At 48.3% G+C, this 14,319-nt stretch overlaps 1 protein-coding gene across 1 annotated transcript in view; it reads right to left on the bottom strand.

Moving 5' to 3' along the window:
• The window catches only part of gogo (thrombospondin-1 like protein golden goal), a 34,414-nt gene that overhangs the window by 13,503 nt on the left and 6,592 nt on the right, over positions 1-14,319 (bottom strand). Inside the window, exon 2 of the mRNA XM_037414919.2 lies at positions 5,541-5,860. Within this exon, the coding sequence (XP_037270816.2) occupies positions 5,541-5,860 (320 nt within the window). The remainder of the gene's footprint in view (positions 1-5,540; positions 5,861-14,319) is intronic.

Here is a 14,319-nt window from a genome sequence, read left to right as displayed (position 1 = left end):
GTGATGGAAAGACGTAATTTGTACTGGCAGCGCTCGGTGCGTGCCACATTCTACGCTTTAGACCCAGACAATTCCACAGAATACAGCCAAAAACTCCAGCGTGCATGTCTCCTACAAATGAAAGCTTTTTAGTAACCTTATCATACAGGTCGATTTTCGAAAAACTGACGCTGCAGGCATGTTTACGGCTTAGCGGAGCGTCTGGGACTAGGCGCAGAATAGGGGGGGGGGAAGTGATTCTTAAATGAAAAGAAGATAAAAGTGAGCCCTGTAACTGTCTCTCAGGGGGAGGAAACCTCAACAGTAGCTCACGAGGGATCGGGGTGAGGAGGGAGTAAAAGGATTGGGGGTTGGATTGGATAAACTTTTATTTGGTCCTCCAAAACACAGATCACTGTGTTGCGGGCAGCTCCCACGTGGGGACTGAGATTTCAAGCTCCTCAGGCGCCTCGCGGGCTTGGTGGACAGCCCAGAGCTGATCTGCCAAGGACGAGCTGCAGATTGCCGCCTCCCATCTGGCAGAGGTGATGTTCGATAAATGAGCGAATTTGGTGCACTGCCAGAGCATGTGTTCTAATGAAGCTATTTCCCCACAATGTGGACAAAGATTACTTGGGAATAGGTCAGGGTACATAATGTGTAACATTTTCAATGTAGGGTACATCCGCGTTTGCAAAAGCCTTAAAGTAAGTGCTTGGGGAGAGTTAGATTTTTGTGAGGTGAAGGAAAGATCCTTCTAGACAGGTAGAAATGTTTAGTGGGCTCGTTATATGTTGTAAGAATTTCCCGGTTATCCCCTTCACCGGTAGAACGCATGCCCGGGGAGGCGCGGTTGGAGAGGTCTCGCGCCACCTCGTGTGCTGCTTCATTGAGATTGGGAGGGGAATCGTTGATTTGTCCAAGGTGAGCTGGGAACAAGGATTGGGGGGAATTAAAGGTATAGAGATAGAGAGAGGAGCAGGAAGAGAGAGAGGCGCAGAGACAGCCACATACGGAAGTAAGGATGAAATAGAAAAGATGGACACGGTCGCAGAAGTCCGAGGACGGGGCACCACTCAGCGAGAGCTCTTGTCGGTGTCAGGAGATGGTGTAAGGCGAGCCAGTCGGCCAGAGCTGCGCTGTCGTCTGAGATCGCGGGGGCACAACCGGGCGGCACGAAATCGAGCGAGCGAGTTCTCAAGGCACAGAATGTGACGCTCACTGCCAGTACAAATTCCGTATTTTCGTGACGATGTCATCGCTGGGTGTTTCCGCGGTAACAGCAGGAGCGACACCTTGTGCTCCTTCTGGAGTTCCGCTGTGCGCGCTGTTGAAGATGATGGACGAGCAGGCTGGCAGGTAAGAAAGGATGCGCCTGCGCAGTGCGCGCTCTCGAGCTTCGCAGACAGCCGTCAGATGGCGCCACGGTGCTGTTCGACACGCGCACCCATGGTCCGCAATATTTTGACCGCCACTGTACACTTGAAAGAAAAAGCTTCGAGCACGGTCTTTGAACCCTTTCTGCTTAGTTCCCTTAAATGAGAGTGTGCATATTAGTGACAGACATATAACTCAACAAAATTTAATTTAAACCGAGAACACGCGTGTATGTTGATTATTGTGGCTGCTGTGTGCATGGATTACGTTGTTGTTTTTTTTTGTTGGCAATAAACACATGCAGCTAACGAATATACAACCACTAAGAAGCGTCTCCCGCTGTGCCCACTTATTATGCACCTGCGCTTTAAACTTTTTGTGCAATGAATATGTGAATAATAATCTTATACTATTCAGACCTTCGAAGTAGAAAACAGCTAGTGCGTCGCTTTGACTTCGAAGGCAACGCATACCCCCCCCCCCCCCCCCCTATCATTACTGTAAGTTGTCCGTTGCGGTGTTTCAGTGCTCGACGGCTGCCGACCGTAAAGTTTCGAAGTTTACCCCGGCCACGACCATCGCATTTAAATGGAGGCGAATTGCCGGACGCACCCGCACTGCGCAACGTCAGTGCACGCACCTCAGATGTTGGAAGCTATAAAGAATCCTCTCTTATGGCAGTCTCCTTTAGCCGGTGTCGCTTCGGGACATAAATCGCGTAAACCAACACTAACCAATACTTACGCAGAAATGTTGTTGATCACGGTATACTTGAGAAGTTGACTTCTACCACTGTAGCTGCTAATTAATTTTTCAACTGCTATCCCTTTCTCATTCTTTCCCTGCATTAAAACACAGTCTGCCGAAGTTAGCCAAACAGCTTCCGCGGTTTCCCGTAACAAGTCTTCCCCTGCACCCGACCAGTGCTTCGGGGAACGTCGTCGAAATCTCAGCATCCTCAGCTTCACGGGCACCGCGAATCAAGGGGAGCCAACCCCCAATTTTCCCACCATACGTTCTCACCCTCATCTCGACTGTGCTGAGACTCAAACTTTTCTCCCTCCCAGAGGGGCCAAGTTCCTTTTGTCTGACGCCAGAATAAAAAGGGCCCCTCGAGGCAGTGCAGCGCCATGCAACGAGGGTCGTCAGCCGCAGCCGCGGTCAAAGTCTCGCGAGGCGGGTTCCTCGGCCTTGATGAATGACCACCAGGGCACGCGCCTGTGTTCCATGGTTCGGGGTGCACTTTTACGAGTCCCCCCTGGATTGGCCCGCCGCGGTGGTTGGCCCGCACCTCTTATCAACGTCAGCGCCAAGAGCGGTGGTCCGCTGCTTCCTAGAAGCACGGCGCGCGCGCGGGAGACTGCGGCGTGCCTAGTTTACACGTACCTTTACCGCGGCACCAGAGCGCGCGACGATCGATGAGCCGCTCGGCCGTGAGTGTTGCGTATTAACTGTGCCTTCATGCAGCGCATCAGATTCGCTTACTGCACCCACGTGCCGCATATAAGGTCTGGTGAGATGACCTTCAGATCATCTGGCGGCTGTCAGCGCAAATTACTTTTGGATTGCATCGCCCTCTTCCAACCTTCCCGGTTATGTACCCTGAAGGTATGCCACCTATTAATCGAGCAACCCTCAGAGAGATTCAGCTTATAGTTCGCCCAGCGCGTTACGTAAGCTATTGAACGCTATGCGACATTAGTTTTCCTATTACCGTAAAAGTGATCTGTAGCAACATGGTTCCGCATGAAAAAAGGGATCTTATATGACGCGATTACTAACACGTACACCATATGGCTAATTTCTTCTGTTATTTTCTTTCTTCTATCCTTCTGAACATTATGCCCCGCCGCGGTGGTCTAGCGGCTAAGGTACTCGGCTGCTGACCCGCAGGTCGCGGGTTCGAATCCCGGCTGCGGCGGCTGCACTTCCGATGGAGGCGGAAATGTTGTAGGCCCGTGTGCTCAGATTCGGGTGCACGTTAAAGAAGCCCAGGTGGTCGAAATTTCCGGAGCCCTCCACTACGGCATCTCTCATAATCAAATGGTGGCTTTGGGACGTTAAACCCCACATATCAATCAATCATTCTGAACATTCTGTTAACTTTTTTTACGCTAGCAATAAAAAACTCGTCTTTTAACGTCAGTTGTAACGTAACGTCAGTAACGTCGGTTGTGATCCGAGTTTATGCAGAATAACCTTCGAATGGTCTATAAAAAGTACCTTAACAATGATTGTTAAGAACAAAACATGACGAGCTATATAGCTTCAGCTCAGTCGCCACTGTGTTATGTGATGCGAGCGCAATGATACAATGCTATACACTCGAAAAAAAAAAATCTTGAATGAACAAAGAGAGCACAGGAGGAACGAAGTCTGCTACAGTGCATGAGTATCACTATCTCGTTAAGCTCGATTACAATATAACATGTCTAAAATGGTCAATAAGACACCACGCGTGCGCGTCACTTCTCTAGTGGCGTGGTTTCCTCCCGCGGTATAGCGCGCAGTCTCGTTCTCAAGCTCGGACGTTGTCTATAAGCAGTCAGTTATGCCTGTTGGGCATCTGTTTGTGAAATGATAGACTTAACGGCGTATGGATTCTCTGTAAACATAGACGAACAATTTCTGCACGGTGATTAAAGTGTTCGTTTTCTTTTCTGCAAGTGAATCTGTTCACGTAAGAAAGAAATTGCAATTTCGCTTCGAAATTGGAAAAAAAAATGAAGCAATTATGTGAGCAAAACAGGAATTTGCGGCAATATGGATGCTTGCAGCGATGAGAAGGCAAACGGGGGAATGTCCCTGGAGCGATGTGACTTATACACCCAGAGAGAAACTGCTTTGCTGAACAGAGCAATCGCTACTCTGGCGAAAACAATCACCGAAATATTGGACTTCAACGAACTTTTTTGCTTGACGATAATAGCGATAGCTTGGGTTTCACGCGCCCAAACGATGGTGTGACTATCAGGCACGCCGAAGTAAGTGACATCGGATAGCTTCAGCGATCTGGTATTACTTATTTGTATTATTCAACGTGTACTAAAAGCCCACAGTATCCGGACGTCCAGTATTTCGCCGCTATCGAAATGCGGCCACCGCAGCCGGTATCGAGTCACAACCTTTGGACCAGCATAAAGCAGCCACTATACCATGATAGCGAATGTCTCACCTACAACACGCTGCGATGCGAACTCCGGATGGTTTCGAACCAACTGGACTCTAGACCATTCTGTGTGCAAAAGATTCTGGGACCTTGGGCGATCGCCTCAATTGCGCAGAAAGCGACTAAAGTGCTTCTACATTACTTGAAGACAACAAACCTGAGCGACCGCCCGTAGAATGCGTGTGCTCCCCCGAGTGTGCTAGTGATTGTGTGTACCTTTCTCCTCTCTCTCCAACCTCTTTTCTCCCCTTCATCCCTTTTCCAGTGCAGGGTAACAAACGGGACCTGCGTGTGCTTAACCTCCCTGCCATTCCTTGCATCTTTATCTCTCTCTCTCTCACCTGACAACAAGTCATATCAGAATAACATGCAGTAACAGTTGGTGGATCACCGCAGTGTATCTCGCCTATTAATTAAGTCAATATATGTGGCACGCTTTGCACCCTCACCTCTTATGTGAATACAGGGCAGGGCCTGCCCCCTCTCCCACTCCCCATGCGCACACCGATCGCTACTTTTGAGGAGGACAAGAATGAGAAGTAAGTGCATGGCAGGACGGGCGCTGATTCCACTGAGAAAGACTCCTCGTCGCGCGATATTACGTCGTCACACTATCAAGGAGGTATATCTCCAGCTCCGGCTCGACAAGCGTCTTTACCCTCCCCGTCATCCATCACTCACTGCGCTCGAGGCTCGAACTCCACGGCACATCCAAACGAACTGCCTGATAACCCACTCTCGCCTTTTCCTTTATAAATATAGGTCTAACCCCTGCTGTCCTAATTGTCCCTCTCCATACGCTGACCTGTCACACTGCCTATTTTACTGCCCAACTGCTCAGCAATCCAGCTATTACCCTCCCCCATCCCTTTCCATCACCTCCTGGATCGGCGCCGAAGGGGAAGAAGAACAGCGTCCACTGATCGCACAAGCGGTCGAAATGCTCGGCCTGTAAATTTGGCTGAATAAAAGTCTATCACTACGACTTCGTCAACAGCGGCGCGCGCACACTCACCCCGTCAGCAGCGACAAGCGCGAAGCTGTAATTTCCGGCGCGGTGCACGAGTCCGCAGGCGAACACCACGCGCCCCGCGGAACCTCGGCGGGGCAGGTCGGTCTTGGCGAGCACCGTGCCGTCCCGAGAGTCGGCCACGTGCGCCGTGAGCCCGCCCGCTGGACCGCTGCCGGCGGCGCCGCGCACCTCGGGAAGCCCGTACTCGACGCTCAGGTCGCCCGACAGCGACACGTACTGCTCGGGACCGCGCACCCAGTAGATGTAGCCGCCGTGGCCACTTTCTTCAGGAGGTGGCGGCTGGCTGAGTGCCGCCTTGCTCGCTGCGAGTTGGAAGAAAAAAAAAAACGAAATTAACATGGTGGTGAAATCGCTCTTATCCGGGTTTAGTTAGTTGGTTGATGGTTGATCAAAGAAGCTTACAGGGTGTGATCAAAAGTAGAGACAACAAAATGAGGGAAAGGCAGGGAGGTTAACCAGAAAATGGAGGATCCGGTTTGCTACCCTGCACTAGGGGAAGGGGAATGGGGAAGAAAGATGGGAAAGAAAGTGAAGAGAGAAATAGACGCGCGCAAAAAAAAAGGGGGGGGGGGGGCTGGTGTGCTACAGTCTATACAATAGGCCGCTGCCACGCAAAAAGTTCAGTAAGGCCGCTTCACTGATTTTCTGTGAGCACACAAATCATATCGCCTTTCTAGCACTAATAGTTCAGACAAAGGTCTGTCGTCAAGGCGAGCTAACGCAGCAGCTATAGTTGCCGTCTTTGCACGCTGTAACGAGGGCAGTGACAGAGAACGTGCTCTATAGTTTCATCAAGAACTCTCATATTTAACGTACCTGCCTCATAAAGCACTTGTCTCTTTAACGCGGTTAAATTTAACGTGTTTGCCTAATACCACACTGCTGGAAATAAGTTTGACTTAGATGACTTTCTTGATTGTAAGACTATTAATATATCAATGCGGATCATTGCTTGTGACGCCTGTGTGATTCCTTGCTCAGTATAGTGTATAGCTGGTTTTTCCTTGACAGTGCAAAACGTTCTTTGGTGCTGTCGTTGTATGAGTGTGATGTGATAGATGATTGTGGTTTGAGTATATATGTATATATTCATGCACGTTCCCGAATAAACATGGTTTAAATTTCAGCGCTGGTCCTGTGTATACGCCTCTTTCTTAGGTCTGCACTATACACTATGCACTATTTATGCACTATACACTCATTTGGAGCACCGTGACCACTATGCCCCCACGGGGGCTTCTCACTCCAATGTCTACTGTCTACAGCTTGGAGCCAAAGGTTCAGGAATGCTTTGCTTGCGTTAGACGGCAGCTATAATGCGAGCAGAGAACGCAAATTTCGTCCATAGCGCAGGCATCCGAACGGCGCATACCATGTTATATAAGGTATTCCCCTTACTTATAAAATCGCCAGTGTTCATGTTCGCGCACAACGTGAGCGCAATTGAAAACGGTTCAACTTTCATGATATTGATCTCAGGATGCTGCGAGCACACATACGCAACCCCCCTTACTTGAGCGTTAAATGAAATGGACATGTCTGCTCTGGTGTGCTTAAAGGCTACTGCATCTTTAGCTCACATAAGGTGACAGGTACACTTAAAGACAACTGCTCAAAACTCGAATTGAGGTAAACCTCCTAACGGAAAGACCGTATACGTCACATTGGCTTAAGCGAGCACCGCTTTTCTCATTAGAGACGCGGTATTTATAGCTTTATTCTCTAAAGTCACTCTTGATGCCTCAATCGGAAAAAAAAAATCGATAATTCCGATGGGAGCCTTCACGTGACCTTTTACATGATGTACGTGTTTAATGCTCTCTAACAGTGTTGGAATTACAGTACACCTTTTTATTATATTCTTTACCAAATCTAAAATATGCCCATGCACCTTCCTGTCTAGCGAGCAGAGCAGTGCCGCAGCCTTCGCTAGACCTTGGATCTTTATAGATCATGAACGGCAGCACGTAGCCTCCGCAATCAGCACCGGCCACGCCGGAAATCGCAGAGGCCACGGGCAGCATGAAAGTTAACTGAGAGACCAGCGCCACGTGTGTTCGAGTTGGGGAATTACAACGGGCGCTTGGCCCGAAAGTCGGTAAAGGAATTTCGCGTGACGACGAGCTCTCTAAAACTTTTTCTTCGGGCTTTCTAGACTAAAAAAAAAATGAAAATGGCAGAATGGAGATAGTTAACCGCAGTTACACTCACTCGAGTGAAAGTAGCACGTTGAGTGTAATAAGCAGTTTACGAGGAAAGCCACTGGAATTGCCATAAATTCTCAGCGTTTCTAGAGGAGGCAGTCGTAAATTTCAGCGGCTTGTCAGATCGAAATATTATTCTTACAAGAAATTCACGTGGTTTTTGGAATCAAGCGCTCCAGGTTTAACCCTCACTGAGAGAGGAGCTTTTCGTTGCAACGTAAAAGAAAAAAAAAACTGAGAAACTTGGTCGAAAAAAATTGATTGTCAAATCGTTTTTAAAGAATAACGATCGCATCGGAGTGTATGCTCAGATAAGGGCCACATGGCACAGCCAGTTGAAAATGAACGTCAAGAGGCCAGTGAAGTGTTGAACGAGTACGAAAAAACATTAAGACATGCAACTACACATTATGCATCGATAAAGCAGCGGAAAAATGGTTGATAGCACGCTAAAGTGAAAACGAAGTAATAGCAGGCATTACCACAGCCAGAGGCTCGAGATTGAAATCGTATGTAGAGGCGGAATCTGCGGGATCAAAGTAGCCGCACTTCTACACTGTTACGCACCTGCGCCGCAACGAGCAGTGGAGGGGCAATCAATAACTTGTGACGTAATTGCACACCTATAGGTTTCGACATCGCGGTTCTCAGAAGCAGATGCCGCATAGGCACAGCCACGTTGCTGATGAAACGTTCGCGAGGGGGCGTTTCCGAGCACTGGGTGCGGCACCCAAGAGATGCATGCACTCCCGCCCACGCTGCTTTGATGTATGCCGATTTGTAGCGCTCGCCACTTCCCGAAGATCTGGCCGCGTACGTCCTCTTAGTGCGTAACTGTGGTACTGTATCAGAATCTGTGACGCCTGAAACGTAGTACGTAGGTTCACTGTACACAGAGAGAGAGAGAAAGAGAGATAGTATGAAGGTAAGGAGGTTAACCAAAAAGCAAGTGTCTGGTTCGCTACCCTGCACTTGGGAAGGGAAAATGGGAGACAGAAAAGTAAGGAAAAGGGAATGAGAGAAAGAGAGCGGGACGAAAGCCATGCACACTTATGTTTGGAAAGCTTCCATGCGCGACTCCTTGTATAGAGCGAAAGAGAGGGTGAGAATGTATACGGCAAGAAGGTAAACCAGGCCAGGCTAGCTAAACTGGACGGAGGGACGAAGACAGAATTATGAAAGAACACACGTTTTTCACGAACACACTGCTAGCTTTGCATATCGCACCAAAGAAGGTGCGATAAATGTGTGCGCTGTTATGCTCCAAAATCACGACCAGCAAAGTACGTTAGAGCGAACCACAGGAGCGAAGCCAGAAATTTTTCGCGGGGTTCCATTAACTGTTATGTACGTTCGCGCGTGTGTCTGTATGTGTGCGTGTATTGCACGCATACAAACAAGTTAGAAGTACCTCGCTGTTGCCTTTTTTTTTCCTCATCCTATAAATGCTAAAAAAAAGCAATGTCGTAAGCACTTTCGATTTTTTGAACTATATACGCATTACAATATGTCAATGCGGAAAAAATATACTCTACAAATTGAGGTAGCAAATGCACCGTCAGGAGTCGGGAACTGTCAGCTGTGACAGCACCTACGCACAACCCAAGCGCTATCGAATTTCCAACACGCGACACAAAAGAATGCCTTTCCGACCACCGAGTTGGCGTTGCCTGGTTACAATCCGCGCGCTTAAAACTATGTGGCGGCGCCGGGGTGAACCCCGAGGAATCAATAATAGAAACGGACCCTGCCAGCGTAATATCCTATGCTGCGGCAGATGGCAATCGCATCGCGCGTGCCACGTGTGCGAGCACTATCACGTGACTGAGCCAGTGGCTCAGAGGCCGCCAACCGGCACACGCAAGGGTCTTATGGAACTCTGTAGTTGAGGTCATACGTGACGTCATGCAGAGTTCTTTGTGGAAACAAAACAGTGCACGGAAACATTGAAGAAACGACTGTCGACGGAGACGTCATATAATACGCCTAAAGCAGAGCTCTTAAATCTTATAGAGCCCCACTTCAATATTAAAACAAAATCTTAAAGAGCTTCACCCCCCCCCCCCCCCCCATTTTTTTTCATAAATGACACCTATGTGTGTTTCTGTCATGACTGAGAGAGAAAGAGAGAGAATAAAATGAGGGAAAGGCAGGGAGGTTAACCAGAAATTGGAGCATATGGTTTGCTACTCTGCACTAAGGGAAGGGAGAATGAGGAAGAAATATGGGAAAGAAAGCGAAGAGCGAAATAGACGCGTGAAAACGGAAAAAATTCGGCAGATCCCACGTACCTGGGAATCAACGTTATGCGAAGCATGCGCAGGGAAGGTGACCGTGTTGCAGTTTTTTTTATTGAGTGACACGTCATTAAATGACGCTAAATTTATGTACAGAAGTTGCGCGCACGCACATATGTTGAAGGGTTGCAGATGCTTATATAACCAATTGTTTGCACTTGCGCAAAGGTGCCAACGTGCGCATTAGCGACACCAGAAGCTGATATGAACCGCTGATGCTCGCGAGGATGCGAGGCCTGGACAGTGCTACGTTAATCAACTTCAGCGCACGGCACCTAGTCACAATGGACGTTAACCCGACGTGACAGCTGTATCAAAGGTTGATGATTAATTTGTGGGGTTTAACGTCCCAAAACCACTATTTGATTATGAGAGACGCCGTAGTGGAAAGCTCCGGAAATTTTGACCGCCTGGGGTTCTTTAACGTGCACCCAAATCTGAGTACACGGGCCTACAACATTTCCGCCTCCATCGGAAATGCAGCCGCCACAGCCGGGATTTGATTGCAGGACCTGCGGGTCAGCAGCCGAGTACCTTAGCCACTAGACCAGCTGTATCAAAGGAGTTCATATGTAATGTTTATAAAATTTTGTAGGCGGCACTGCAACCACTATTGATGTTTCACGAAGATAAGCGCCTAGTTCAAAAGCAGTTTCGAGACGGCGTAGCTCTGTGGTAAAATGCTTCATTGCCACGCAGAATACTTTGGTTCGATTTCAGCTGGTACCCTCACATTTATTCTTTGCATTCGTCGGGTCGACGCTACGGATGTCGGGTATTTCTTAACGCTCGCACGTTAAAACTGCCCATGTGTGTTCTCGTCGTTCCTGGGTAGATACTAAGTGTCAATAACCAGTGGCACATACCCGCATACCAGCGGCACATACCCTACCGTGGGTATGTGCCACTGTCTGGCGGGAAGTGTTTGACGACGTACGCGACGGGATTGTGACATTATTCATGTCCTGACCAGCGCGTCATATTCGTCAAACCATCTTACGCTCTCATGCTAATTTTGGTTCACGCCAATTAGTTAAGGGGGTGACCACGAGAGCACCCAAACGTAAGCGGCTAGATACATGGATACGCTCAAAGTCGCCGAAGTTCGCTAAGAAATGCTTCGCAATAAAAAAAAAATTGAGCTGGGGTGATATAGCCTATACAATAGGCCCCTACCACGGAAAAGTTCAATAAGGCCTTCACTGATTTTCTGTGCGAAGACAGATCGACTTGAGACAACGGTTCTTTGCCGACTATGGCTTGGTGTCGCTTTCACCAAAGTTCTCACCTTCCAAATCGGCATGGAAGACAGTGCTGCTTGCCACCATTGCGGCAGTGATGAAACGATAGAGCACGTTTTCTGTCACTGCCCTCGTTACAGCGTGCAAAGACGGCAGCTAGCTGCTGCGTTAGCTCGCCTTGACGACAGACCTTTGTCAGAACAATCAGTTCTTGAAAGCCATGACTGAAAGTGTCCATTGTCGAAACGTTCGCTACAGCGAACATACATTGGCTCACAACTTTTCACTACGATGCCAAGGTAATAAAGTTACCGCATACAGCAAATACGAATGTATGATACCATGTTTTATTAAAGAAAAAGAAAGCAGAAAGCCGCTACATATCAATGGAGTTCAGTTAGCTGCGTTAACAACGTATGAAGTGTACTGGAACAAGAATCGAGTGGTACAGCTGCAAAGGTTATCTCCCTGCCTGCTATACGAAAGCGTTTCCACAATTAAAAACGCGGTCTTCACGTTAACAGTCACCTCTGTCTCGCGTGTCTTGTCAATGTTCATATGATGCCAGTGCTAATTACGCTTTCGTTTGTCATCCCTGCCACCTTTCGAAACTTTCTTGCGGCGTCCCGTTGAACTTGGCATTCACGCTGGCCGAGACGAGCCTTATCTTTGACGCGCTCCGTTGACCCCCGCACCGCGGTATACAATCATGGCCGCCAGCGTGCCCGTGTTAACTCTTGCCGTAATGGATGTCCTTCATACATGAATCACAAACGGGAGCCACGCCAGCGATGCAACGGCGGTGGGCCATTAGAAGGGTGCGTGTACGTGTACGCGGTCGAGGTCACGTGACGTGCCTGGTGTCGCGTGTGGCGTCGAAGGCGAGGCCACTCCTGCAGGGACTCGAGCGCGTGTTGTGGCGGCTAGACATGTGGCAACTCGATCGATGAGTTCGTGTGTCGCCAGTCTGCGCCGTCGCCCATGCAACACTGACTCGACGTCTCTGTACGCGGCGCAAGCATTCATCCGAGACACGCACGTATGGTTCCTCACGGAGAGCACGCCCGATTCCCGGTGTCGTCCCTATGAGGATGTCGTCTGTTCCTGCATGATGAATTACCACCAACTGGTCGAAGTATCTCGTCTATAGTGAAGTCTATGCGCTTAATTTACAATCGCGTAGAAAAACCTTCGACCACAGGTCGGCAAGTTCGCTTATGAGTCGACTCACGCAGACCCAGATCGGATTTGTGGGTCTGAGTGAGTCTGGACAAGTAATGTTTTGGTCAGTTTGAGTCCGAGTGAGTCCGGTATAGAGGGTAATATTGGTGAGTGAGTACGAGTGAGCTCAAAGCATAAATTATATTACTTGGGTACTTGAGCTCCACCATTTACTGCCGATTTATGGTCCTATCTATCCGACTTCCGTGTTACAACCTTATGTCGGCTTACGTTTATACTCACCACTGTTCACACATGTCTGAACGCACCACTATTGATGCGCGACTTCAATATTTATTGATCATGATTGATTTGTTGATATGTGGAGTTTAACGTCCCAAAACGACCATATGATTACGAAAGACGCCGTAGTGGAGGGCTCCAGAAATTTCAATATTTATTGATCAGAGGCGCTAATTACCAGGCCATGGCGAGGTGGTGGAGAAGCGGTTGCAATGACCCCCCGCAAACTCTTTCATGAGTACTTCTTGCTGAAAGCATATCGTGAGGATCAATTATTTCATAAAAAAAATGTTCCTAGAAGATTGAGACCACCGATAACTCATATTTGAACGTAGAAGATCGAAAGGCTTATCGGGGAGCTCTGACTATGCGAGATATGGGCGTTAAAGGGCATTGACAGCATGACCAAAAAATATAATTGTTCAACAACTGTGATTAGTCGACACAATCAGGTTTACTCGGACGTAGGTCAATCCGTAAGTGTGAGTGCGTCCGGCTGAGTAATATGTTGGTGAGATTGAGCTTGAGCTAGCCCGGTTGAAGAGAATTTTTGTGAGGCGGAACCAAAACATATTTTTTAGATGAGTTTGACCAAGCTCTACTTTTTTATTTTTTACCGACCTGCAGGTCGGTAAGAACCCTCACGAAAATGCCAGATGTGGTCCATATATGTTTATATAAGAACGTACATGTGCTTCAACAGCAGTAAGTCAGCGTGCTGTCGCCTAAGCACATAGCTCGGAATAAGAGATAAAGTATTCTAGAAGCAATCCAGAGATGCGGGCTTGGCTACCGCCTTCGGCATATTGCACCCTCGCCTACTCTCAGATCGCTTTTCCTCAGTACTACCCTGATATTTTACGCACGCCCATACATGCTACAGTCCCGCAAGTAAAAGTAAAACGTGAACATCCTGAGCTCTAGCCAACAGCCCGGTGCCACTAGTACTTAAACCCGTGTACCTTGAAATAAATAACACACTCCTTTTTTCTTTTTCTTTTATTTTTTGCGATTAATTTCAGTAATAACACTTAAGCGTATATATAGGAAATAGAACCCGCTCCATGGACTCTTGTGGCTCTGTCCGATGAATAAACGATGTCAGCAGACAAGTGGTCTTGAGGCACTATGAACTTCGTATACTTTCAAGCCGACCGCTGCCCAGAAATGCATGTCCAAAGTATGGAAAGTTATCGAGCATGTTTCGCAACAAGAACTGACTCTCACATTATCATCTTTATGTCTGCGTCGACATTGATATCGCGATGCGTACTTAGCATCGAAACGAAAATACGAAAAGAGAATCGCCTATAGGCTTCAAGGACACCCGAAAGACGACTCAAAGGCAGACCGAGAGCGCAATTTCGCACGGTAATATCTGAGATTAAATCGCTCTGACATATGACCAATGATCGGAGCTCTACGTCAGTAAAGACTAAAAAGAATACGGCATGAAACACCGAACAAAACAATGTTGATTAGCCAACCGAAGCTGTCGCCGTAGGTATGAGACATTCCACAGGGTGCTGCCACCCCGCATCTGAGAAGCCGATCG

The sequence above is a fragment of the Rhipicephalus microplus genome, chromosome 2, assembly GCF_043290135.1.
Source record: "Rhipicephalus microplus isolate Deutch F79 chromosome 2, USDA_Rmic, whole genome shotgun sequence".
Classification (NCBI taxonomy): Eukaryota; Metazoa; Arthropoda; class Arachnida; order Ixodida; family Ixodidae; genus Rhipicephalus; species Rhipicephalus microplus.
The sequence above is the reverse complement of the archived record's forward strand: the minus strand, read 5'-3'. Positions and strand labels throughout refer to the sequence as shown.